General features: G+C 34.9%; 2 protein-coding genes and 1 long non-coding RNA gene across 4 annotated transcripts; 1 reads left to right on the top strand and 2 right to left on the bottom strand.

Moving 5' to 3' along the window:
• Window positions 1-10,887: 10,887 nt before the first annotated feature.
• On the bottom strand, window positions 10,888-11,451 carry LOC118346101. The gene has a single exon (XM_035687112.1). The coding sequence runs from the start codon at window positions 11,449-11,451 to the stop codon at window positions 10,888-10,890; it is 564 nt and encodes a 187-aa protein (XP_035543005.1).
• Window positions 11,452-12,167: 716 nt separating this feature from the next.
• On the bottom strand, window positions 12,168-12,451 carry LOC118346103. The gene is made up of 2 exons (XR_004799482.1): window positions 12,338-12,451; window positions 12,168-12,222 (listed from the first exon to the last, which is right to left on the bottom strand). It is a non-coding gene; the product is annotated as an uncharacterized LOC118346103 (long non-coding RNA).
• Window positions 12,452-22,579: 10,128 nt separating this feature from the next.
• Window positions 22,580-24,673, top strand: LOC108999236. 2 transcript variants are annotated; one of them, XM_035687113.1, is made up of 6 exons: window positions 22,580-23,062; window positions 23,157-23,245; window positions 23,392-23,497; window positions 23,608-23,747; window positions 23,842-23,973; window positions 24,146-24,673. In XM_035687113.1, the coding sequence occupies exons 2-6, from the start codon at window positions 23,243-23,245 to the stop codon at window positions 24,545-24,547; spliced, it is 783 nt and encodes a 260-aa protein (XP_035543006.1). In that variant the 5' UTR covers window positions 22,580-23,062; window positions 23,157-23,242; the 3' UTR covers window positions 24,548-24,673. The 2 variants fall into 2 exon arrangements, with proteins under 2 accessions (XP_035543006.1, XP_035543007.1); XM_035687114.1 differs by having other exon boundaries at window positions 22,618-23,062; window positions 23,614-23,747; window positions 24,146-24,666.
• The last annotated feature ends 1,896 nt before the right edge of the window (window positions 24,674-26,569 follow it).

Genomic DNA, 26,569 nt, shown 5'->3' with positions numbered 1-26,569 from the left:
CCGTTCGAGAGTTATCAATCCGGATGAATGCTTGATTGATAACTCTTGAATTGTCCAGAGTGGACAGTTTGGGATTGTAAGATTATTCTCGCAAACTATAGAACTATATCTGTTGTCGTCCAACATTATGATTTTGGTAGATTCATCCATTGTTCTCTGGATATGCAGTTTCGGTGATGGTGCAACGACGTGTTAATCGTCAGTGCACACAACGAAACGAGCATATTTGGAGAACTATGGGGAGATGGTGCCGAAATTTTGTTGGACGTGACAGATAATAGATCATACATTGGCGACTATGATCTTACAATCCCGAACGGGATAGGACCAACTACCCGGTGAAAGGTGGCATACTCATTAATTGGTACATGATACATGGTTGTTTGCTGATGCATTACAATATTGTTTGTAATGAATATAGTCGGCATGGATAAGAGTTGGATGAGAGTTACCAATCGATTGGGTCAGAATTACAATGTATATGCTGAAGGTGTTAAGAAATTTTTGGAGTTTGCATTGGGTACATGTGATAGTGATGGGCGTATCAGATGCCCATGCAGAGAATGCAGGAATTTGCGTTCTCATAAGATAGACTTGGTGAGAGAACATCTGTTTGTCAAAGGTATTGATAAGGGTTATACTGATTGGGTCTTACACGGCGAACCATATCCAACTTCATTTGAGGCTCCACATGAAGAAGAAGAGATTGATGAAGATGTACAACCAGAGATTGTTGGAGATGATTACGATGAGGATATGGAGGAAATGTTAGGTGACATTGGTGCGGGAATGTTTATGGATGAAGGTGACACGGACACATTAAGCTCAAATGATGGGGGCCATAACACTTTTGCACGCTTGTGGAATGATTCACAGCGTGAGCTATATCCAGGATGCAGAAGATGTAATAACCGGGCTTAGGCCCAGCCCTTGTTTTGGTCAGGATGCACGAAACCCAGCCCATGTTTTTGTTGAGTGAGGAACGGCGTCGTTTTGGGGAGGGATTAATTTCCCTTCTTGCTTTGCACTGTTTATCTCCTTCCGCTGGTCTCCTCTGCAATTTTTCCCACGATTTCTTTTCCCTTTCCGTGCAACTGCATTCCACATACCCACGATTTATTTTCGGTTCCACACAGACTTGCGGTTCATCCTTCCGGCTCCGTGGGTTTCGTTTTTCTGATTCTTCGAAGGTTAGCTATCGTCCTCTCTCTCGCCCTCAGTTTTCCTCTTCCTGTTTTTCACAACAATTTATGAGTTTTTCTCCTCCCTCCGTGGCTTCTTTGTGCTCTTAGACGACTTTGTAAAATTTCTTCCTTTGGGTTTCGGTTTAGTGCAGAGTTTCGTGGGTCTCGCTTGCTGCCTCCGTTGAAGCTCTTCACTGAAGGATTTTTCCTTCTATTTTCGGTAACTCCCGCCCATCATTAAATTCTTAGTCTCTCTTAATTTTTTTTTTTTCTTGTTGTTACACATTCCTTAAATCATTTTAACTCTTCCTTCGGTTTGTCTATCGCGCACACACACACTGTTTGGTAGGCCGAGCATCACTTTTAGATAGTATTTTTTTTTCCTCTCTGCGAAGACCTTAAGCATTTTTTCAGTAGAATATTTTTTTTGACTTTTTATTTTTTTGTTGATGTTTTAATTGTTGGAGCAGTAGAGTGTGTTGGGATTTTTGGATGTTGAAGAGTATAATTTTTTGGGTGTTTCGTGAATCGGTTTTGAAGTATTAATTGAGACTTTTTGGTGTAAAATGATGGGTGTTTTGGAACTAGTTGTATTGAACTTTTGTGCAAGTTTTGAATTGTTGAATGATTAGAGTATTGATGTGTGCACTGAAATTGTTTTATTCGAAGGGTGGAAGTGAAGTTGGGGTTGGATTATGTTTTAATTATTGGAGTTGCTGTGGTTGGTTTTGGAAATGATTATAGTCGGTTGGTATTAATAGAAGGTGGTGGCTGTTTTGGGGTTTCAATTGCGAATGGTTTGAAGAGAGAGTTATTCGGATTTAATTGTTAGATAGTTATGGAGCTGTGAAGGGACTGTTTTGATTTTTTTATTCATTAAATAGCAGGCTACTAGATTGGTTATTAAATATTGGATATATGTTCTTTTGTTTAGGTGGTGTTACTTTTAGAGTTCCGGCTCAAGGTGTTGATAATTCGAAGAAGTCAGGTAAGCGGGGTTCATATACTGGTTTTGCATAAAATAAATAAAAAGGAGGTTGACTTTGAGAATAAATGTGTTTATTTTCTTTTTGAAAGAGATGATCTGAAAACAACCTCAGATGCTTGTTCTGCATATGCATAAATTCTATATAAGAGAAAGTGATTTTCTATCATGACTGATGTAGACATGAGCTAGTTTTGTGCACTTTGTTTCTGAACTATGTAAAAGAGCGAATAAGAAATTCTAAAATTTTTGTTATGAACAAATGAGAATATTTTGTTTATGTTTATCTCGAACATGCGAAATGATCTGAAACTTTTCAGTGTTTTGTTTACACATGATGTATCGTCTGAAAATCTTGGCATGAAGTTCTGATTTCTGTATATGTTTGTAACCGGATTTTCGATGAAATCAGTTCTGTTTCTGTTAAAGCCCAGCCACGGGTATAATGGTGGTTTATAACCCTACCATGGGCATTAAACATGGTATTGTCCCGATGTGTTTATTAAACGATGATATGATTATAAGGCGTCAGTTTAGAAATGCCAACGGATTCTTTTTTTGAAATAAGTTTATTTTTCTGAAAACTTCGCTCTAATGTTTTTGTACAAGTTTGTTTCTGCATTCTGAAAGTAAATGTTTTGTTCGGCTTATCAAATGTTATAAACATGCTAGTATATGCTCTCTGCTTGCTGAGTTGTTGATAACTCACCCCGTTAATCTTCATAATATTTCAGATGACATCGATGGCTTAGCTGAAGATCAGTATTAAAGTCTATGGAGAAGATTAGCATTGATTTGTTGTTGGGTATCTCATGATATTAGTGTTGGTGTTGGAGGTTATTTATCTTTCTTGAGTTTGCTTCAATGGATTTAGACGGTTTATGGAGACTATGTTAATGTTTTATTATTTCTAGTTGTTATTTGAGACATGAAGAAGAGTTGATTTTATTTGGGTTGTTGGATTGAATATTGGATAAATGAGTTTATTTGATTTATTTAATTGAAGTATTTACGTTCGATTTGAGGTTTGGTAAAATGGATATATTCTTGAATTTGGAAGTACTCTAACCTTGTTAGAGTTGATTATCAGGTGTTATGAGTTAACTCTCCGGACCCTCGGGGTCGGGGCGTTACAGAAGACATAGTAAGTTGTCGTTTACCGTAAGATTGCTTCACATAAAATCAATGTGTCGATTATCTATTAAGGCAGTCAATATGTTACTTGAGCTGTTTAAAGAGGCACTGCCGACAGACAATACTTTACCTCGTAACTTCTATGAAGCAAAAAAGTTGAAACGAGGACTCGGATTTGATTACAACGTAATACATGCATGTAAGAATGACTGCATATTATTTTGGCGAGAGAATGAGCAGTTGAACGAGTGTCCTATATGCTACGAGTCAAGATGGACATCGGACAAGGCAAATGTTCCGCAAAAGGTCGTCCGCCACTTTCCATTGATACCTAGATTACAACGATTATTTATGTCATGCGCAACGGCTGTAGATATGACATGGCACTCATCAGATAGAGTAAGGAACGAGAATATTTTGTCACATCCTGCTGACACCCAGGTGTGGAAGGAATTTGATCAGGAATACCCATGGTTTGCTGAAGAACCGCGTAACGTAAGACTTGGGTTGGCAACAGATGGATTTAATCATTTTGGGAACATGAGTACTAGTCATAGTACTTGGCCAGTTGTACTTATGCCGTATAATTTACCACCTTGGAAGTGTATGAAAGATCCATATTTCATGATGAGTTTGCTCATCCCAGGTCCGAGGTCACCGGGAAATGATATAGACATACACTTACAGCCATTGATTGCAGAATTGAAAGATTTGTGGGAGAATGGGGTTGTCACATTTGATTCGTCAACAGGCAAGTCGTTCAAGATACATGCTGCGGTGTTGTAGACAATAAATGATTTTCCAGCTTATGGGAATTTTTCAGGTTGGAGTACTAAGGGGAAAATGGCATGTCCAACTTGTAACAAATATACCAAATCTGAATGGCTTACGTACGGGAGGAAATTATGTTTAATGGGTCATCGTCGATTTTTACCTGGTGACCATAGATGGCGTGGAAATTCTAGAATGTTTGATGGAACTGTTGAATGGGGCCAACCTCCACCATATTTGTCTGGCGAAGATGTACTTGCACAATTTATGGATATTGGTTGTAATGAATTTGGTAAAAAACAACAAAAGAGAAAACGAGCTACGAATGAGTTGAATTGGACAAAGAAGAGTATATTTTTCTAACTCCCGTACTGGTCGAAGTTAAAATTGTGACATAGCCTTGATGTTATGCATATTGAAAAAAATATTTGCGAATCCGTATTGGGAACATTGATGTCAATTGAAGGAAAAACAAAGGATACAATAAACTCAAAGAAGGATTTGAAGCGGTTGGGAATAAGACGGGAAATGCAGTTGCAAGAAAATGGTTCGTCTGTCTACATGCCGATTGGGTGGTATACATTGTCAAGGAATGAAAGGGTTACATTTTGTGAGTGGCTAATGAAGATCAAATTACCGGACGGTTATGCCTCGAATCTAACAAGGTGTGTGAGAACAAATGATTGGAAAATAACTGGATTAAAAAGTCATGATTGTCATGTTTTCTTACAGCGTATCTTGCCTATTGGTATCCGTGGGTACTTGACCAGAGATGTGCTGTGGCTTTGACTGAGTTGGGTGCATTTTTTAAAGACTTATGTGCTAGGACGTTGAATGTAGAAGCTTTGGATCGAATGGAACGAGAAATTGTCATAATATTGTGTAAGCTAGAAAGTATTTATCCACCGTCATTCTTCGATGTCATGGTTCACCTAGCCGTTCATTTGCCACGTGAGGCTCGACTTGCAGGACCAGTTCAATATAGATGGATGTATCCCATTGAACGATTTCTTGGAAAGTTGAAACGTACAGTGGGTAACAAGGCCCGTCCAAAAGGATCAATTGCAGAAGCATATATTGACGATGAGTGGCATACCTTCTGTTCCAAATATTTCCACGGAGTTGACACTCGGTTTGATCGGCCAGAAAGAAACTTTGACGTTGACCGAGCAAGACAACGGAATATATATTCTGTGTTTTCCCAACAAGTTCATCCAATTGGTGCAGTGCGTGGTTATGACTTGTGTGGAAGAGAGTTCGAGAAAGCTCAGAGGTACGTGCTGAACAATTGCCCTGAGATAGAGAACTACTTGAAGTAAGTTATAACTTTTTCTTAATTTAAATTGCCTCATTACTTTTAAAAAAATACAAAATATAAAATATTTGTGGTAATCATCAATTTCAGTGATCATATTAACGTGCTCAAGGAACCAGGAGTAAATGATATAAACCAGAAACATGAAGAGGAGTTCCCGAGATGGTTTGAAGAACGGGTAATGAAATTACATATGCGTTACTCAATAACAAATGAAAAAATATTAATTTCAACTTTGATATAGTATATGCTTTACTCAATATGTAGGTTGTACAATTGCATGCGAATAATCCAAATGATATATCTGATGAACTGTATGCATTGGCGCGTGGCCCATCTAGACGCACTGCTCGATATTCTGCATGTATTTCTCGGGGAAGTAGGTATCACACACTAGATCGAGAATGTTATAGGAAAACCCAAAATAGTGGTGTCCTAGTCGAAGGAAGTCATGATGGAGAAAATATTGATTTCTATGGAGTTATTGTCGATATAATTGGAATGAAATATTTGGGAGAGCTTGCGGTGTATCTGTTTAAGTGTGATTGGTGGGATTTAAGCAATCCTCATACTGGAGTCCGTGATGATGAATATTTTTTGAGTGTTAATACATCAAAAAAATGGTATGAAGATGATCCTTTTATTTTGGCTTCTCAAGCATCTCAAGTATTCTACTTAGATGACCCGAAGTTAGGAAATCAATGGCGAGTAGTTCAAAAATATTCTCCAAGAAATATATATGATGTTATCCCTCAGGCGGAAGGACAAGATGAAAAAGAAGATGACTCTTCTACTCAAGAAGCATACCAAGAGAGTCAACCCGCCTTAAATTTGTTTGTGGATTTGAGTCACTATGAGATGATTCCATTAATAGAGAAGATATTGAGGCTGAAATTGTTGATGCGACAGTTGAGGAAAATGTTGAATCATCTGAAGTATCTACAGATGATGAGAGCGAATTGTCAAATGAAACTGATACAGATTCTGATTGACCAATTAAGTGTTAACATTACACTTGATGACAAATATTTTACTTATTGAATGTATCAGTAGTTTGAAATTATGCCGCCAAAGAGGAAGGAAGTTCGCAACCCATCTCCACCTGTTCCTAGCTCTCCTTCAGACTCACCATTAGAGATTGATTCTACAGAACAAGGTAAAAATCTAATACTCATAAAAGTTATTAATTAAGGTCCTGTAATAGAAATATAAATATAATTGATTACAATGTTATATTTTATAGAATCTACAGTACAATCTCGTCAAGGTCGAGGCACCACTAGAGGGGTGACGTTGGAAAAATATCGGAAGGAGGGTAAGATCAAGGTTAACATTCCTGACGAACATACTGGGGGCGAAGGACAACCAGCAGCTTGGCTTGCATCACATGTGGGTGCTCTTACACGAACTTACGCACCTTTGGCAACGACTTCATGGAAGAAAGTCCCCCAAGATGTTAAAGAGCATATCAAGAAGCGTTGTTTGGTAATGTTTAAAATATTGATTTAGTAGAATAAATTTCTATACTTTACTTAAATTTAGAATATTATAAATGATAATGTGTTTGTGACTATTTTTTTAAGGATGATTTCGAATTAAATTTTGGTCGGAGAGAGGAGCGTAAGACTGTGGAAGAGCTTATGGGTAATGCATTCCGCAAATATAAGGCGAGGTGTCATGAGCATTATAATAAGTTTGAGAAGAAGGAAGATGCACGCCAACATCCTTTCCAGGATGTCCGACCTTCTGAGTGGGAAAAACTTTGTGACATGTTTGAGGATCCATCATATCAGGTATAATGAAATTTAATTATTTTACTTGTCATATCTGTCATTTCGCTTCATAATATTTTCAATTTCTTTGCAGGAGCGAAGTTCTATAAACAAAACAAATAGATCAAAATTGAAGATTAATCATCATGCAGGCTCAAGATCTTTCCATCGTCTTTCTCAGAAATTGGTATTGCTATTTTTTTTATTGGATATAGTTAATTATTTGGACTCATCATAATGACTTTATATCTTTAACACATTTATTGTAGCAAGATTCAGATACTAATTATGATCTGACAAAATTATATGCTGCATCGCACACTGATCGTAATGGAGAGTGGACTCATCCTGATGCCCGTGAAAATTATGTAAGTTTTATAACCTGTTTTAATTAAATATATTAGAATATTTATGACGATATTAATTCTTTATCTTATATATGGCTAGGATAAAATGGTTGCCCTACGTGCTGAATCTGCGTCAGATCAAAATTCCTCAACAAGTGATATTGAGATTTTTACACAAGTCCTGGGTCAACGTTCAGGATATTTGAGGGGTTTGGGTCGTTGTGTAAAGCCTGGTCCCTCTTCCTCTTCTTCTGGGAATGCATCTATGACTTCTATAGCACTAGAGAATGCGAATCCCAGAATCGAAGAATTGACTGCAAGACAGCATGAGTTAGAGGCTCAATTGGCAAAACAAGCAGATATGGAGATGCGCCTCAAATAACATGAAGAACAACAAGAAGAGTTCAGAAGACAGATGCAACTCCAAATGCAGCAGCTTATGCAACAGTACAGGCCTCCAAGCAACTGATGGATTTTGGGATTATCTATTTATGTACGAACAATACCTGTCTCGACTGTTATTTATTTAGTTTGCGCTTATTTTTACACTTTTGTGAGTGTTAAACAGTTTCTAACGTATTGTGGCAAATAGTATGAATGTCTATTTGGTTTTCTATTATTGATTTAAATTAAAGAGATATCGTTCGAACTCTATGTAATGACAATAGCGTTCGAACGTAGACGTAATGTTCGAACGAAATTTATGTTCGTAGTGTTCGAACGATCACACAACCTTCGAACGTAAATAATTTCAGTCGTGTTCGAACATATCCTATACCGTTCGAACCCATATAGCATTCGACCTGACCATTTAACGTTTGAACACAAAGACAATTCATAACGTTCGAACGAATTCATGTGTGTTTGAACATATTTCGAAATCGTTCAAACACGTTACTACTGTTCGAACTTAAAATTTTTTCCGTTCGAACTATTTTCTGGGAAGAATTTAAACCTTGACGAAAAATTTCTTTTCGTTCGAACGTGTTCGAACGGTTTCCTTCAATTTTGTCCCAAAAGAAATTTTTTGGGACGAAATGGTGATTTTTGTCCCAAAATACCTTTTGGCACAGTGATATTGGAACGACTTTGGGACGAATTTTTTTCGTCCCAAAAATTTTTACAGGACGAAATTGGGGTCCAAAGACCCTTTCTGTTGTAGTGCCCAAACCTTTCAACTTTCATATAACGTCTATCGTTTTGTACGTAATAGACAAGTATAATATCTATGGCCACCAACATGATTAGGATGATGATGCTAGTTAATTTGAAAGCATACAGCACTTGCAACTCCCCAATTACTCTCTACTACTTCTCATCATTATATTATATAAATGTAGAATACCTGATAATCTATAGATGCGAAAAGATCACAATGCTTTCTCCAATCATCTAACTTCCTTTGCTGGAAAGGGGACTGCGCAGCCTCTTCCAACGTCTCAAACTTCTTGAAGTGGTCATGACATCGTCCCTTGTGACATCTAAATAGTGTAGCCATTAACTCATTCACAGTTCTCAAATCCTCGCTACGGCCAAAATCGAGGTCAAATTCATCCTAATGAGTGAATTAGATCAAAAATATGATATACAAATCTAGGTGAAAATATATACTCTCAAAGAAAACTCACCAGCACATGACTTCGAATGTGCTCCTTAATCTCATTCGGAACATCTCGCCATGAGCGCACATAAAATGGAGCATAAGCTCGAATTACTGTGCCAATATAGGAAGAAAACGCTGCTGCACTATCATCTACTCCTCTAGTGGAATTATCAAGAATGGTGATATTGAGTTTTCTATGCCTTCTATTTTTTTCAAAAGAGATACCACGTGTATAGCCACGACCGCGACGAGCAGATGCATCAACTATATGATAATAGTATAATTATAGTTATATAGTTATTGAGACAAAAGTATTAACTATATAATTAATTATCAACGACATTTTCTTATTGGTAGGTGTCGACTGGTTGTTGTATGGATCTTGAATGGGATTAATGTATGGACTTTTTTCTTAAGTTTTGGGCCTCGACTCAACAAAATAATAATACACTTGTTCCATAAATTTTTCGAGTGACGATCCCCTTGCTACATTAAAAGATTTTAAACCTAATTATCAAACCTATTGAAAAATTATAATCCGCCAAAAAAATATTTTAGGCCCGAACTCTCTTCCACAAAATTTTACTCGCAATTCCAAATGGGCTTTCCATAATTACAAACCCAAGAATTTTGTAAAGTGGGCTTGGCTGGCCCGGGTGTTACAAGGAGAGGGCGGCTTGGGAGGCTAGGCTCTAATGTTTAAGTTAGTAAATCTCTTTGGAAGCTTGTGAATAAAGAGAGTCTAGAGAGTTTCCTCATACCTCGGAGGCTACTATTTATACCTGGTTTCTTGGGGGACGGACGGGGGGGGGGGGAAGGGGATAGATTGTGCCTGTCCCTGTGGGACCCTTGTCCTTTTCACTATTCCATTGCTAGAGTCATTTAATGTGGAGTGGTCTCTACGATGGCGTCATTAATGCTTCGTGCAGTCTGGGTTGTGGCGCTATAAATGCGGCGTGGCGTTCTCGTTTGTTTCCTTCCGTAAGCTTCTTCAATTGTTCGTTGATGTCTCTCTGTCAGACGATTGAGGGTTCTCCTGGCTCCCTCTATTGCCTTGTGTGAGTCCCCATGGGTGGCCTGTTGTTGAGTTGCGTCAGGCCTCCCTGTCTTATCAACCATCATTGCCTTGTGCGAGTTCCCATGCTTTTCTTCTTCCATTTACTAGATAGATATTAGTGTGAAAGATTTCAGTTTCCCTTTCAGGTTTTCTTGTCTCGCTGGAGTCTTTTTGTGGTGAGGTTGAAGAAGATGAAGTCTGGTCAAAAGTCCCCAGAGTCATATGTGTCTGTCCCTTTTATCTTCTGACCCGTTTGCTTTATATCTCTTCTCTTGCTTTATTCAAATCATCCATTTTTCTTTATTGACATATTATTTTTCTCATGTCTGAAATACTGCGCTTCCTATGTGGTTGTCCCCTTTCCCTCCTTCCTTCCTTCCTTTCTCCTAATGGGTCTTCCCCCCATGGACTTACATATTCATATTAATGATTTCCAACTAATTAGAAAAGATCATATATCCTCAACAATTATTCATTTAACTTGATGGTTTTATTACTCCTACAATTAAAAATCAGTACTTATTTCTCCAAAAACTGCGAGAATAAATAAATATTCATATTTTATTACCAAATACACCCCGACTAATCTTCATACAAGGCAAGCCCCTATCCCATGCGGGGTACTACTGGCACGAGCCACCAAGGGGCTAGCTTTAAATAAACAAGCTTAATTAGAATTATACAAGCTTTAAAATACTTAAAAAAAAAAAAAAAAAAACTTAAAAGTACTTAAGCGATAGAACAGAGCATGCAGATTCAACCCCAATGAGGATTAACCCAACAGCACTAGATATGGTAATAGTACCGGCCAAATTCGTGCGAAATAAAGCACGTTTCAAGCTAGGGATGAGATTCCAGGGACTAATATAGAATTTGTTCAACTCTTCTGCCATCGTGTGATAATGAGAGTTTATTTTGATATAGAAACGTGTTTCGCCGGACAGCTTGTTGATCATTGAAGTTGCCACGATGCCATCCAGCCAATTATCGATGATCTGCTCTCGTACAAGTACATCCAAATCTTTGTCTGTTTTGATAAGGAAACTTAACATGGTATAGTAATCAGTAATATATGCCTCATCTTTATAAGGATAGTGATATTTCTCCAAGGCAACGAGGTTTCGAGCATAAATCTTCGTGGTATCGTCTAACTGAAAGCGTGGGATTTCCAGCACTCCCTCCACATATTTTAGTTCAAGAGGTGAGAGATTAGAGCTTGGTTTGCTCATCTTAAACTTCAATCCTACCTCATCCAGCTGGGTTGCACTGTACATTTCCTTCATCTTTTGAGACTCTCCTTTCGGTCACCTTTCGCTAGGAGGCATGCAAAAGTTTCTAACCAAGTTAGTGAAGTGCAATATTTTTGTTGACAGAGAATATTGGGAAATTTGAACGTTGTAATATTCGAATTGGCGAAAGGTAAGCCCAATGAAGGGGTTGTTTTTTGAGCGAGATGGAAATGCAATGTCATATATTTTCTCAATAATAAAGAAAGGAAGCTGATTTTCAAGTAATATGAAGTCCATCTGCATCCTATTGCACAACCACGGCTCTAATATTTCTTGGTCACCGTCGGTCCAGTTTAGCGTCTTGTTTTTCCAGAAATACTCGATAATGAAGCTGGCATCAAGCAGGATCATTTTCACAAAATCATCACTGTCAAGTGATATAGTCTCCGAATAACTTTCCCGAACACTTTCTTCCGCACCTTTTATAGTGCTTACTATATCTTCCAACTCTATTTCAGCTCTTTCCTTGAAACTCTTTAGATAATTCAATTTAAACCTTTCCATGGTTTGCAATTTTGGATTATTACGATGGAAAGGCCCAATTGATATTACCTGAGGAGTATAAGCTTCTTCGTTCGATTTGCGAATGTGATCTGAAACCTTGTAGATACAACAATGTTTAGATGTTGATGCTGGGAGTGTCTCTAAGTTTTTTGTCATACCTGCGATTTCTTTGGACAGCTTTTTAGCCCCATGTTCCTGATTGTTTTCAAAACTTGCTGATTGTCCTGCCATCTATATATCAAGTTGCTATTCTGAAACTTCCTGCTGACAAACACAAGATCCTCACTTTATATATATATAGAGAGAGAGAGAGAGCTAGCTAGAACATGGATCGATCGATGTTCATAAAAGAATAAAAGAAATTAATGAAATAAACCTGAGAATAAAAGAACGAGCTAGCTAGAAGTACTCGTCCTGCAAGCTTTATGCGCATGCACTGAGATAAAGGACAAATTAAAGAGCTTTCCAAACTTTTGAAATGAAATGTAGATCTTTAATTCACCGTGTGACTCTTTAAAATTAAAGGGCTATATATAGACAAACAACTTCTCGCAAGCGCTCTGCCCGTCTTGTTGCCATATCTCCTTAAACGAGCTTGGTTGATCAGTAATGTATTCCGGGCCCGCCTCAATTAAATATCTGAGATGTATTTGAGATTTGCAACGTAGTTTTTGTAAAACAACTATTTTTCTATATATAATTTGGTTCACAATCTATAAACTTGGAGAAGTTCTAAATTTGAGAAGAAATTTAGAAACGGAGAAGTTTACATGAGTATAACGACCTATTATATTAATTAGGACATGTTTGGACACCATGAGAATTATTAATATCACTTAAATATAAAACACTTATCAATTTCAAATTTTTAATTTTTTAATCTATATATTTAGTATGTAATCATTAGGGGTGTAAATTTAAACCGAGAAACCGGAAAACCGGTCTGGACTGGACCAGTTTTGAACCGGTCCGGTCTGAAACCGGTTCTTGAATTATGCAAACCGGCTGGAACCAGTCCGGTTTCGGTTCTATGATTTCCGGAACCGGACCGGACCGGTTGGGGAAAAAATATAAAAATTAATATTTTATATACAAGTTAGATATATAATATATAATTATATGTGAAATTTTTATATATAATATATATAATTATATATTATATATGAAATAATTTCATATTATAATTTATAAATTACAACATAAAATGTTAATCTTAAATATGAACATTTGTAATTTGTTTGATTATATGTTATTAATATAATTATATATAAGATAATGTTATTATAATTTATAAAATAAAATTTTAATCTTGAAGATGAAAATTTAATTGATCATATACTTTAAACATAAAAAATATATATTAAATTATATTATATATAGTCTAATATATTATATAGCTATACTAATATATAAGTTTATGACTAATACTAATATATAACTATACAAATAGTATAATATCAATACTATTATATAGTCGAATATATTATATAGCTATACTAATATATAAGTTTATAAATAATACTAATATATAACTATACTTTACTAAAACAGATTTTTTTTAGTAGTGTAAATTTTGTAATAGGAACAGATTTTTAGAATAGATTTTTATTTTTTAATGATAAATTTACATTTTAAAAAACCGGAAAACCGAACCGGACCGGAAATCAGTAAAATCGGAGATACCGGTTTAGGAGGGTAACTGGTGCGTAATCGGTTTTGAAAAATACAAAACCGGTACATACCGGTTCGGTGTTAAATTTTGTCCAAAACCTGACCGGACCGGACCGGTTACACCCCTAGTAATCCTGACATTCAAATACAAAAATCAATATAATTTTTACAAACTTCAAAACAAAATACAAAAATCAATACAATTTCTTCAAATTCCAAATAAAATTATATTCAAATTATTTTTTAACGTTATAATATTTTTAGTCAACTTTTTCTCTATTATTTCTAAAACTTTAATAAAATAACTTTATTCAAATAATTTTACTATTATTTATAAAATTAAAATTATGAGATACTCCAATACTTTATTCAAATAATTTTACTACTAGTTATATTCATTCCTCTGTAACATTTGATTGATAACAAATTCTTTGTCGAAATTCTGCAATTTATGTGCGAGAGTCGTGAATTCTGACTTCTTATTTTTCATATTGGGTTTTTTTCTTTTAGGATAGGTATATTTTCTGATGAAAGATATCTATGAGCTAGTAAAGAATACCTACAAGAAAAATATTCAACAGAAATATAACTCTTTTAATCAATGTGTTATTTTAATTATTTATTATTATTACAAGCTCTCTGAAAAACGAAGGCAGTAACTCATTCCAAATTTTTACTGCATGTAATTTATTTATTTACTTTTTTCTCTGCTGTAATTCTTTTAAACAATTTGAAAATTCTCTTCCGGATCTTGGAAATGATCACTAACAACCCCCACAATTTATATCGGATCACCATTTTACATGCAATTTCTACGCTTGCTCCTGGGATAGACTCATAAATTATTGGTTCCAAACACTTGTCTGTGCCCATTAATGAATCAATAGATAGGTGGTCCACAGATATGACTTCATTATCCCACTTACCTTTTCTAAAGACTGACCACTAATTTAGACGATTTTTCGACAATACAACAAGTAGTTAAGAAGATAATTCGACCCTGTCTGGTCGAACTCAGCGAGGATCCCATCTGATGTTGACGTGGGGTTCTTTGCTAACCATGCTCTACAATCAAGGATCACGTCATGGTGTCTACATAAATTTGATATGACAACTCGTTCTAGTTGGGTCAAACTCAGTGGGCATCCAGACATTGATGTGAGATTTTAAGTTTCTATTTTAACGTTAGTGCATAATATTTTGTAATTATATTTAATTATTTTTATTTTATAATTAAAATTTTTATAAGTATTAAACATTAAGTTAACTATTAACAAATGCTATGTTATATCTAAATTTTAAGTTTCTATTTTAATTAAATATATTGTAAGTAAAATTTTATAATTATATTATATTATTTTTTAACCAATTACTATATTATATAATTATATTATATTATAATTTAAGCAATTACTAGGATGCTGTTCGAACAAGATTTTTATCGTACAGGGTCCCATTCGAACTAAAATTATAGAATTCGAATGAGACTAACCCAAATTATGAAACAGAGACAAAACATTTGCCACAAAATACAATTTTCACAATCATAATCTTATAAGATGTATATTCGCAGAGTGCCCATTTTAAATGGGATTGTACAAACATAAATATATCAAAAATCTTAATATAATTAATTAAAAACTATAAATTATCAAAAATCTAAAAATTATAAAGATTACCTCGAATTTAAGCAATCCAGACGAAAGTATCAATCCTCAATACCTACATAAGTATAAAATACATTATGAGAAAACCTAAATAATGTGTAATAAACTAACATTAATGAAACTCGAAATATAAAAAAACATAGAACAAAAAAATAATACCTTTTATAAACCTCCCCTCTCTCTCTTAAGAATCCATTTTCTCACTAAGTCTATTCCTCTCTCTCTTTCCACAACACTCTCTCACACACACAAAATTGCCTGCCTCTAAATAAATTTTCATCAACAGTGAAAATGAACTAGAGTTTGAGGTATTTGAATCTGTGAAGTCCCGTTCGAACATGACATTTACGCATTCAAACAAGAAAATTTCGAATTGGTGCCAAATCTGCCATGATTTATTTCACATTCGAACGTATAATTTTGTTGTTCGAACTAACAAATTAGAATATTCATTGGCATATTCTTGAAATGTAGACAAGCTCAAAGGGTATTTTCATAACTCTATTCGACTAGTACATTCGAATAACGAATTTTCACATTCGAATAAACAAACATTCAGAGTATTTGGTGCGAACTTTCCCTCCAAACACATTCCATAAGATAAAACCGTTCGAATGGGACGTTATTGGGTTCGAACCGATCACAAAATATTTTAATAATATATTGTATATAATAACTCTATATTATAGCAACTATTTTATATTATAATTGATGATATATAATGAACTACAAGTCTAATAGTTAATATAATACTTATATTATATACTAACTATTAATATATAGTACTTATTAATATATATGTACTTTTGGTCTTCTAGTTTTGCACTATATATTATATAACTTACTACCTTGTAATATAAAATATAATAAGTATAGTTATAGTAACTTATAATGATAACTAGTAACTATAGTAACTAGTTACTATACTTATGATAACTTGTATAGTTATCATAATTTATAATACTTACACTGTAGTATATACTTATATAACTAATAGCTATTATATATATATGTATTAATTATTTTAACTTGTATAGTTATCATAACTTATAATACTTATTCTATAGTACCTATATAACTAATAGCTACTATATATATATATTAACTATATTAACTTGTATAATTATCCTAACTTATAATAGCTATAACTATATAGTAACTATATATATAATACTTACACTATAGTAGCTATATAATTAATAACTACTATATCTATATTTATATTAATTATATTAACTTGTATAGTAGTCATAACTTATAATAGATATAGCTATATAGTAACTATATATATAACTTATACTGTAATACCTAGCTATATAACTAATAGCTACTATATATATATATATTAACTATATTAACTTTTATAATTATCATAACTTATAATAGCTATAACTATATAGTAACTATATATATAATATTTACACTATAGTAGTTATATAACTTATGTTTTACATTGTATTTAGCATAGGAAATCATTGCAATGATGTCATCGACATTTATATATAATGGACGTTGGACATTGACACCACGTGTATATATACTACAGTCTACAATCTGACACTCAAAATTTTCATTAATTATTAGTCATATTCATTTTCACAACTACCCACCAATAATTTGTTGTATTCATTAAGTATAAAAATCTGACAGATAGAAATAAAGTGCTTAATGATGCCATCAACATTAATGATAATGGAGTTTTTTTTTTTTTTTTTTTGAGATAAAGAAGTTTATTGGTCTTTTATTACAAATTTTTTTCACATATAAAAACAAAAAGGTTATATTCATTCCTTAGTAACACTTTATTGATAACAAATTCTTTGTCGAAATTCCTCAATTTATGTGTGAGAGTCGTGAATTCATCCTTTTTATTTTTCATACTGGGTTTTTTTCTTTTAGGAAATGTATATTTCCTGATGAAAGAGATCTATACGCTAGTAAAAAAAATCTACCTACAAGAAAAATATTCAACAGAACTATAACTCTTTTCAATCAATTTGTTATTTTAATTATTTACTGTTATTCCATGCTCTCTGAAAACGGAGGCAGTAAATCATTCCAAATTTTTACTGCATGTGATTTATTTATTTACTTTTTCTCTGCTGTAATTCTTTTAAACTTGAAAATTCTCCTCGGATCTTGGACATGATCACTAACAACCCCCATAATCTATATCGGATCACCATTTTACATGCAATTTCTATGCTTGCTCCTGGGATGGACTAATAAATTACTGGTTCCAAACACTTGTTTGTGCCCATTAATGCATCAATAGATAGGTGGTCCACATATATGACTTCATTATCCCACTTACCTTTTCTAATAAAGACTAACCACTAATTTAGACGATTTTTCGACAATACAATTAGTTAAGAAGATAATTCGTCCCTGTCTGCTCGAACTCAGCAAGGATCCCACATGATGTTGATGTAGGGTTCTTTGCTAACCATGCTCTACAATCAAGGACCACGTCATGGTGTCTACATAAATTTGATATGACAACTCGTTCTAGTTGGGTCAAACTCAGTGGGCATCCATTGATGTGAGTTTCTTCGGCAACCAAGTTCTATAGTCATGTGATCAGGACAAGTTGTCTACCAAGATTTAACTTTTCATTAAATTTTTCTTCTATTTTTCAATATTGTTTTCCTGTCCAATATTCGAACAAATAGAATGATAAATGTATTATAGTTAATAATATTTTTTCCCCATAGCCAAACAATTTATTTCTAACAACGATGGATTGGTCATTTTGCATTTATATGTTAAATGACTAATCTAAAGGACAATTTTGTTGGATCGTGTAAAAAGATGTAACACCCCGTATTTTAGTGTATTTTTGCTGAATGATTATTTTTATTTATTAAAAAAATTTATTCTCTTGTTTTAAGATTGGTTGGATTTTTAGGGAGTTTATTTTTATGAGTTTAATTTTGTAAAAATTATTTTGAAGTGTTTTCTTAAAATTATTTATTGTTATGCATTTCAATTCTTTTCATATTTAATTAACTTATTGTTGGGTTTAATTATTTATTTTTATTTTAATCATTTCGTTTAAATTATTTTATTTTACTTATGGTTTTAAAATTGTTTCCGTTGGATCATTTTTGTGACCCAAGATGTGAGGATTGTACCTCATTTCTTTCCCTCCATTTTTCTTCCCTCTCCTTTTCTTTTATTTTTTCTTTTCTTTTTCTTCATTTTTTCTTCTCCTTCGGTTTCTCTACCGCACGCGACACCCACCCCCCTCTCTCTCTCCCTCTCTCCGTCCATTTCCTTCTTCCCCCCAGCCGGCCGCCGTGAGCCGGTGGTGATCGACACCGCCCAGCCCATTAGCTTCCCCACCGGCCGGCGACGCTACCCCTCCGATCTCAGCTCCTCCATCGCCGCCGTTAGCCACCACGAGTCTCTCCAAGCCGCGGCCACCATTTGCTCTAGCGCCGCCGTTGCACCACCTGCGGCCACCATCTTCTCACCACATCATCCTCGACCTCCTAGCAACCCAATGGACCCAACCCCAGCTCCAATCTGTCACCGGTGAAGCACTTCCAACCCCATTTCTGTTTTGGGTATTTTTGCACTTCAACCACCATTTGTGCCGCCACACACGATAGCTGCATTGCCACTTCTTGCACCTCCGTAATCCTCCGGAAATTATTATATAGCGCTGTAAGTATTTTCCAAAGAACTCTTGTGATTTAAATGTATTTTTGCACTAACTCATTACACTGTATTGAATTATTGATTGGTTTTGCCGGACTGAGTCCGAGGAGTACTGGGGTCGGATGGATTAGAGAATGAAGTTGTTTGTGTGATTGGATTGTGTTGACATTGTTGGTTGTTGGTTATTGTTGTCGTGTTGTATTCATTTCATTTACACGCATGTTCATGTTTGTAATTGAAAACTGTATTTTCACATGATTGCATGCATGTTCACGTGTTTATTTGAAAACTGGATTTTCATGTGAGAAATGATTTTTAGTATGTTTGAAATGTTTGGATTGACTGGTTTGAGAAAAAGGGAAAGAGACTGTAGGGATGGTGGTAGAGTCTCGCCTGCTATTCCCTCCTACGGTGCACACAGTAGGGATGGTGGTTGTGTCCCGCCTGTGATTCCCGCCTATAGTGCTCTGATATGTATTCATTGTGTGGAAAAGAACTGTAAAGATGGTGGTAAGCAGGGATGGTGGTAGAGTCCCGCCTGCGATTTCCGCCTACGGTGCACACGATAGGGATGGTGGTAAGCAGGGATGGTAGTTGTGTCCTGCCTGTGATTCCCGCCTACGGTGCATTCAGTCGGGATGGTGGTATAGTCATGCCTGTGATTCCCCCTACAGTGTCCGATAAATTGTTGAGTTTTGTGTAAATCATTTTCTAGGAAAATGTTGGATTATAAGTTTTGGCTAAAAATGGGATTTTTAGCGTGTGTTGGAAAATATTCGTTTTCGGGAAAAATAAGGTTTTGGGATCTGTTAGTTGGTTGCTTTAATGCATTTTTATCTCTATGGTTGTTTGGATTATTACTTACCTGCAGTACCATTTTATGGTATCGCAGATTTTGATGCTGATGAGGATGGCGAGCCTTAGGCTTTGCCTTCGTTGGATGAGCGATCTGGGATTGCTCTCCTGTATCAAGATTTATTATCCTACTCTTTTATGTATTTATCTTTTGTAATATATTTGGGATGACTGTATAACTTTTTAAAGGTAAATTATTTTGGATACTTGGATTTAAATTTCTGGTATTTAGTTGAATTATTATATTATCCGCTGCGACTTTTGTTGTGCACTTTTGCATGTTGCACATACTTGGGCACATTTCGTTGGGATGCGTGACCCATATTGTCATCATTCCGACGTCACAATTCTCACGTCCCTATATGTGGGAGTCGAGGCGTCACAAAAGATATATAGTTTTCATTTTTACTACAGTAAGTCATCATCACCTTTAATTTTATTGTTCATTGTTATGGTATTTTATTATTATTATTATTTTTTTTTTTAGTGAAAGAGGGATGGAAATTTCTAACATTAGGGAGAGGAACTAGCTAGCTGGGGTATGAATGGATACTACTCTTCTTCTCAATACTATCATCTCCAGAGACATGATTATGTGTCATATTTGAAGTAATTTGTTTTTATCAACTACTTAATTGGCATGCACATAAAATCTGCCACATTATATTATGTGTGATCGGGGATAACAAAAGTTAAGATGAATAAGAAAATTTCTCAAGAAATAAATGTCAATTAAAAAATATTGAAAATGCCACATCACTACCAATAGTTACTACGATGTCAGCAAAGGAGTACAGTATTCGCAAATGCTGCAATTGCCCTCCTACTGTTAAAAATCTACTTTTTCATAGCAGGCTTCTCTATTTTTTTTAAAAGAATATATGCAATTTGCACATCTGAAATGGACGTTGATTAAATGCAAACGTTGACGTTAAATGGACGGTGGATATTGACATGACCACGCGATAGTCATATTCGTTATTGTTTAATAGTCATATTCATTTTCACAACTACCAACCAATAATTTGTTATATTCATTAAAGAGAAATAATGGTATTTGTAAAGCATTAAGTGCAACCTCTTTAAAAAAAAATAAGTAAATATAAAATTTTATAAGAAAAAATTAATTTTTTAATATAGATTCTACTCTTTTTTAAAAAAATTATGCTGTATTTATGCATTCTACAACTATATAATATTACTCTTCATTAAATATAAAAATCTGACATGAAAAAATCAAATGTTTAGCAAAATCTCAAAGCCTATTTGAAACATGCTTATTGAATCAAAGTCCGTTCTCTAAAAAAAAATAATTGTATATATAATCTTTGAATGTATAAACTTCCACTCTTTTTTTTTGAAAAATAAAATAAATAAATATATGATTAATATAAAAAACATTGACTTTTTAATGATAAATGGTAAAAATATATCTAGCAATATTCCTTAAAGACTTTGCATGTGAACCGGTATAATGAAAATGGTCTGTTTCGTTTTACAAATTGTATTGGCATTGCATTTTATGAAAAATTAGGTGGGTGGTCATTGTAACGATGTCGTCAACATTGATAATGAATTTCTTGGTCTTTTGGTACAAATTTTCGAGTTAAATATTAAAATAGCTCTTGTGGAGCTCATTCAGTACTTTCTAATACAGAATCCAGGATATTACCCATGGATATACGGTGTATATATGATAGGAAAAACATGTTATTTTCACTGGTGTATAAATAATATGTAATACGTATCCCCATAACCCTGAAGAATGCAAAAAAATATTGAACCGATATGAAAATGATGTGTTTGTACTAAACAACTTGAAAATTCTCCTCGGATCCTGGACATGATCACTAACAACCCCCACAATCTATATCGGATCACCATTTTACATGCAATTTCTATGCTTGCTCCTGGGATGGATTCGTAAATTACTGGTTCCAAACACCTGTCTGTGCCCATTAATACACCAATAGATAGGTGGTCCACATATATGACTTCATTATCCCACTTACCTTCTCTAATAAAGACTGACCACTGATTTAGATGATTTTTCCTGATGTTGATGTGGGATTCTTTGCTAATCATGCTCTACAATCAAGGATCATGTCAAGGTGTCTACATGGATTTGATATGACAACTCGTTCTAGTTGGGTCAAAATCAGTGGGATCCGGACGTTGATGTGAGGTTCTTCACCAACCAAGCTCTACAGTCATGTCGTCAGGACAAAATGTTTACCTAGATTTGACTTGTCATTAAATTTTTCTTCTATTTTTCAATATTGTTATCCTGTCCAATATTCGAGCGAATATAATTAAAAGAAAATTACATATTGCAATAGTAAATTAAGGAGGTGTAAGGCCGGTATCATTACCAATATTGCAATATTTTGACACTCAAAATTTTCATTGTTTAAGGGCAGGTTTGGAGGTGAGATGAGAATTTTGTATTTTGTTTTGAAGTTTAAAATATTATGTTTTAATATTATTATTGTTTTGGGATTTGAAAAAGGTGTATTGAGATTTGAAAAAGTTGAATTATTTATTATATTTTGTATAGAGATTTGAAAAATGTGTAACGATGAGATGAGATAAAATGAGAATCTTATGTTTTGTTTTGGTTACCAAACCTGCCCTAATAGTCATAATATATTCATTTTAACAACTACCAACCAATAATTTGTTGTATTCATTAAAGATGATATTTGCACAACGTACAAAACGCCACTCCATTATATATTGCACAACGTACATACGTACATGCATGCATTATAAGCCAATTTTATTCTTTTCTGATCAATTGATCTTCCCCCAAACCTTTCAACTTTCTTATAACGTCTATCGTTTGGTACGTAATAGACAAATATAATATCTATGGCCACCAACATGATCAAGATGATGATGCTAGTTAATTTGAAAGCATACAGTACAACTCCCCAATTACTCTCACTACTTCTCACCATTATTCTCCGCTTCCGATGTTCATAAAAAAGTCACGCTATTGCCCATCAAGCAAACGCCAAATTATTGCCTGTTCTTCCTCAAAAGTTCCTCGCTTTGGAATAACCAATGCTATGGCTAGCAAAGAGATCATGCTGTTATCTACAGCACAGCAGCCCTATACAACGACCCCTTTTCGTAGTACTACTGCTGATCACCAAAGTTTTGATCCCAGCAGTGATCACCTTTTGGTTGCCGTGGAAAACAGTATTAAGCATGCTGCCCATATGGTTGACACTGCTTTGCTGGTATGTATATATATATGTTAGTCTTTTGTTTTCAAATTTCTTCGATCCTATTATATATATCCTTATAAATATCATGGGTGTGCATATATCTCAGGAATATCTAGAAAATCTGGAGGAAAAGCTGTCCAAAGAGAACGTCTTCAGTCCCCTCTTGTGTTAATCAAGCAACTTTTCACAAATATGGTAATTATTTGAAATAATTGCCCATGATTTTGAGGCCAAGAAAATCAGATTGCACGATACCGTTTTAATTAATTGCCTTTCCAATTATGTTTGTAGTAAAATATAGTAATTAATTACATTCGCATTAATTAATAATAATATTCCAGGATGAGGTGGTCGTTTTATCGGAACTACTGCTGTTGGCTGAAAAATCTAGCATCACCCTCAGCTTGCGCAAGATGCAGATCATACAACTTTGCAATAAACGGATAGGTTAGCAACGAATTAGGATACTTGAATCTGTCGCAAATGCCACATGCATATATATATTTGGCTTCAAAATGCTTAACAAATTAATTAGATATTACTTAATTGTTCGCTAGCTGCAGAGAACATGCAGGCAGATCAATGTTGGGAAGAATTTCCAGAAACACCCAAGGAAATCTTCAAAGCTTTCAGGGAGCAGATTTTAGTTGACAATAATCTGCGGGCTAGTCTTACCGACGCTTCTACGGACAAACTGGTTAGCTTTCTAAAGGATCCAATACTTCTCTTTTTCAATTTTGCCAGAAACTTGTTTCCTTCATCATATTTGACAAAAGTCAATATCGCAACAGATTGAAGGCCCAAATGCATTGACCCAAATACTATGGATCCACATGGACCGCATCCTTAAAAATATCTTCCATCGCCCAAATGAAAAGCCGCAGAAACCAACGTCTCCCGATTTTCAGAAAGGACCGCACGGGGTATAGTTTTATTTCCACAACTCTAACTGCTTGTGCATACATCATCATGTATTAAATATGATGTCTTGGGTGACATATGCACGCATCAGTTCTGAAACTAAAAGCAAAAAAAATTAACTCACAATGTGCATTTAAGTAAAATCTGAGCTTTGACGCATTGATATTAAATTAGGAACGCTATTTCACTTTCTACTATGGAAGCAACAACGAAGAATGGATCAAGGAATTTGAAGACAAAGCAAGAAAAGTGATTAAAGATCAGGAGGTGGACCGAAAAGTTCGCTTAAGGTTGTGTCGCATTAGAACGCTCAATAAAAAAGGGGAGGAGGCTCGGGTTTTATCAAATTTAATCGAACACGATGACTTGCAAAGTTACTTCGAGTGTGGGTCTGATGGACGGTTTGTGTTGACCTACAACCAGAAAGAAGTGCTGCTCAATGAAGTTGGGAGAAAGATCCTGAAGGTCTTAGAAGAGTTTCCTAAGAAGTGGAAGGCTAATATTAAAATGCAAAAAAATGGCTTCGAATTAAGTTTCACCGATTATTATCGGCATCATGATATCCAGAGCATATGAACTGCACTACATGGGGTTGATAGCTAGACCTATCTCTTTATTTATTCAAATGTCCAACCCAAATAATTAAAGACTTATTTGTAATGCTGTAATATTAAAGGCCATCTTGATTGCATTATTGTGAAATAATTTGTTGGCATATTCTTATGATAAAACATAGTCCAATTAGTGCATTTTCTGTCACGGAGACCCCATAGTACTATAGTCGGATAACACTCTCTAGCCTTTATATAGACAAAGGTACTTGATAGTGGACATCCATGGCTTGCATAATTTGAACAAATAGTAGAAAATACAGAAGACATAAATTGACATTGTTTGGCAGTAAGGTCTTGGGTACGTATAAAATCTACTGTAAATAAATTAAACACAAGTTCTCAAGTCCTCTCTAAGCTCTCTATAACCACTCATTGAAATGGAGATGAATGATGATGAAGAAACTCTCTAGTTCCCTTTCCTTCAGAAGTTGAATCCCCTTCCCATGTTGCCTCCCTTCCCTCATCAAGTTGAATCCACTAGACTTTGTTTCCACTATTGGAGGCAGCTACAGGATCATCATCTTGTAAACATGAATAAATTGATTCTCCAATTGGAACTTTTGAAATAATTGGCCTTACAAGACTGGAACTAGTCTTGGATCTGTCTTTGGGAGTATTTTTCAACATCTTTCTATTTTAAGAGACAAGATTCAAACCTACAATCAAGCCTTATTTTGACCTCATCTCCTTCAAAATTTAGAAAAAGAGTATGATGTATTGCTTCTCCAAGAAGAGATCTATTTTAAACAAAAGAAGTGATGTATACGTGTGTGTGTGTGTGTGTGAGAATCATTCTCAACCAGTCTAAGAAGTGATGTATACGTGTGTGTGTGTGTGTGTGTCTACATCAAGTAGATAGTTCAATCACATGATTGAGCAACAACTTGGAAAAAATTGTATCTCTATTTTCCCTTTGGGTGGAAATGATACTTGTTTCTCTCTCTTTTAAGCTCTTGAGCATTTAGTGGCTGGAAAGTTACTGATCTATGGTATGTACCAAATTGTGGCGCCCTCGACCCCCACATGTGATTTGGAGGGAGTCGCGATGTCGAGGTGCTGACCGCACCGATCACACACCCTAAGCACAACATGAAAGCAAGTGTGTGCAAGCATGCAACTTAAAAGTGTACAATTATAAATGCAGCGGATAAGTAAAAAGGGGCAGTCTGAACTACTAAGAGTACCAAAAATTCAAATTACAAACTCCAACAAAATAATCAATAAATTAATACAGTCATTCGACTAGATAATAGAAAGCAACATTACAGCAACAAGATAAGAAAGAAGTCCCCAGGTCTTCACTCCTCAGGTGGGGTCAGTCCTTCAAGCTCATGATTGTCCTAGATCTGCATCAAAGTCTACAGTTTCGCAAAGTGGAACTGCAAGTAGGGACACCATAGTGAGATTTTGCAATCTCAACAAATAAAACCAATGGAATGGCACCCAAAATACAAACATAGGAAAATATAAACATTTTACAGCAAAGGAAAATTTTGAGATCTTTCAACCTTACCAAAAATTTAACAATACCAATTTCCTTCTAAAAAATTAAGAAAATGCCATGCGCACACCCTGGCTCTCTTCTTCACACCACAGGTAACGACCGCGTGTATGACTTTGTAACGAACAATGCTCAGCTTCGCGCCTGGAGCGTACATGACCAAACCCCATCGAGCATCCATAATAGAAAGGCCACAGAGTCAGCACGAGAGTGTTACCGTCTCATCCGAGCCTATTATTGCTTGGCGACAACTTAGAGAATGTCACTCAGTTTTATACGGTTCCGAGTGACCAAAGGAGCTCCATCGAGATAATGCCCTATCTCGGCTTCAGGTCGTGATACGCACACACCCATAAAATTACAACCTTTAGGGTAGGTTTGGGGAGTGAGATGAGAATTTTGTGTTTTGTTTTGAAGTTTAAAATATCAAGTTTTAATATTATTATTGTTTTGGGATTTTAAAAAGGTGTATTGGGATTTTAA

This window comes from Juglans regia, unplaced genomic scaffold (assembly GCF_001411555.2).
Source record: "Juglans regia cultivar Chandler unplaced genomic scaffold, Walnut 2.0 Scaffold_678, whole genome shotgun sequence".
In the NCBI taxonomy this organism is placed as follows: domain Eukaryota; kingdom Viridiplantae; phylum Streptophyta; class Magnoliopsida; order Fagales; family Juglandaceae; genus Juglans; species Juglans regia.
This window is presented reverse-complemented; position numbering and strand designations above follow the sequence as displayed.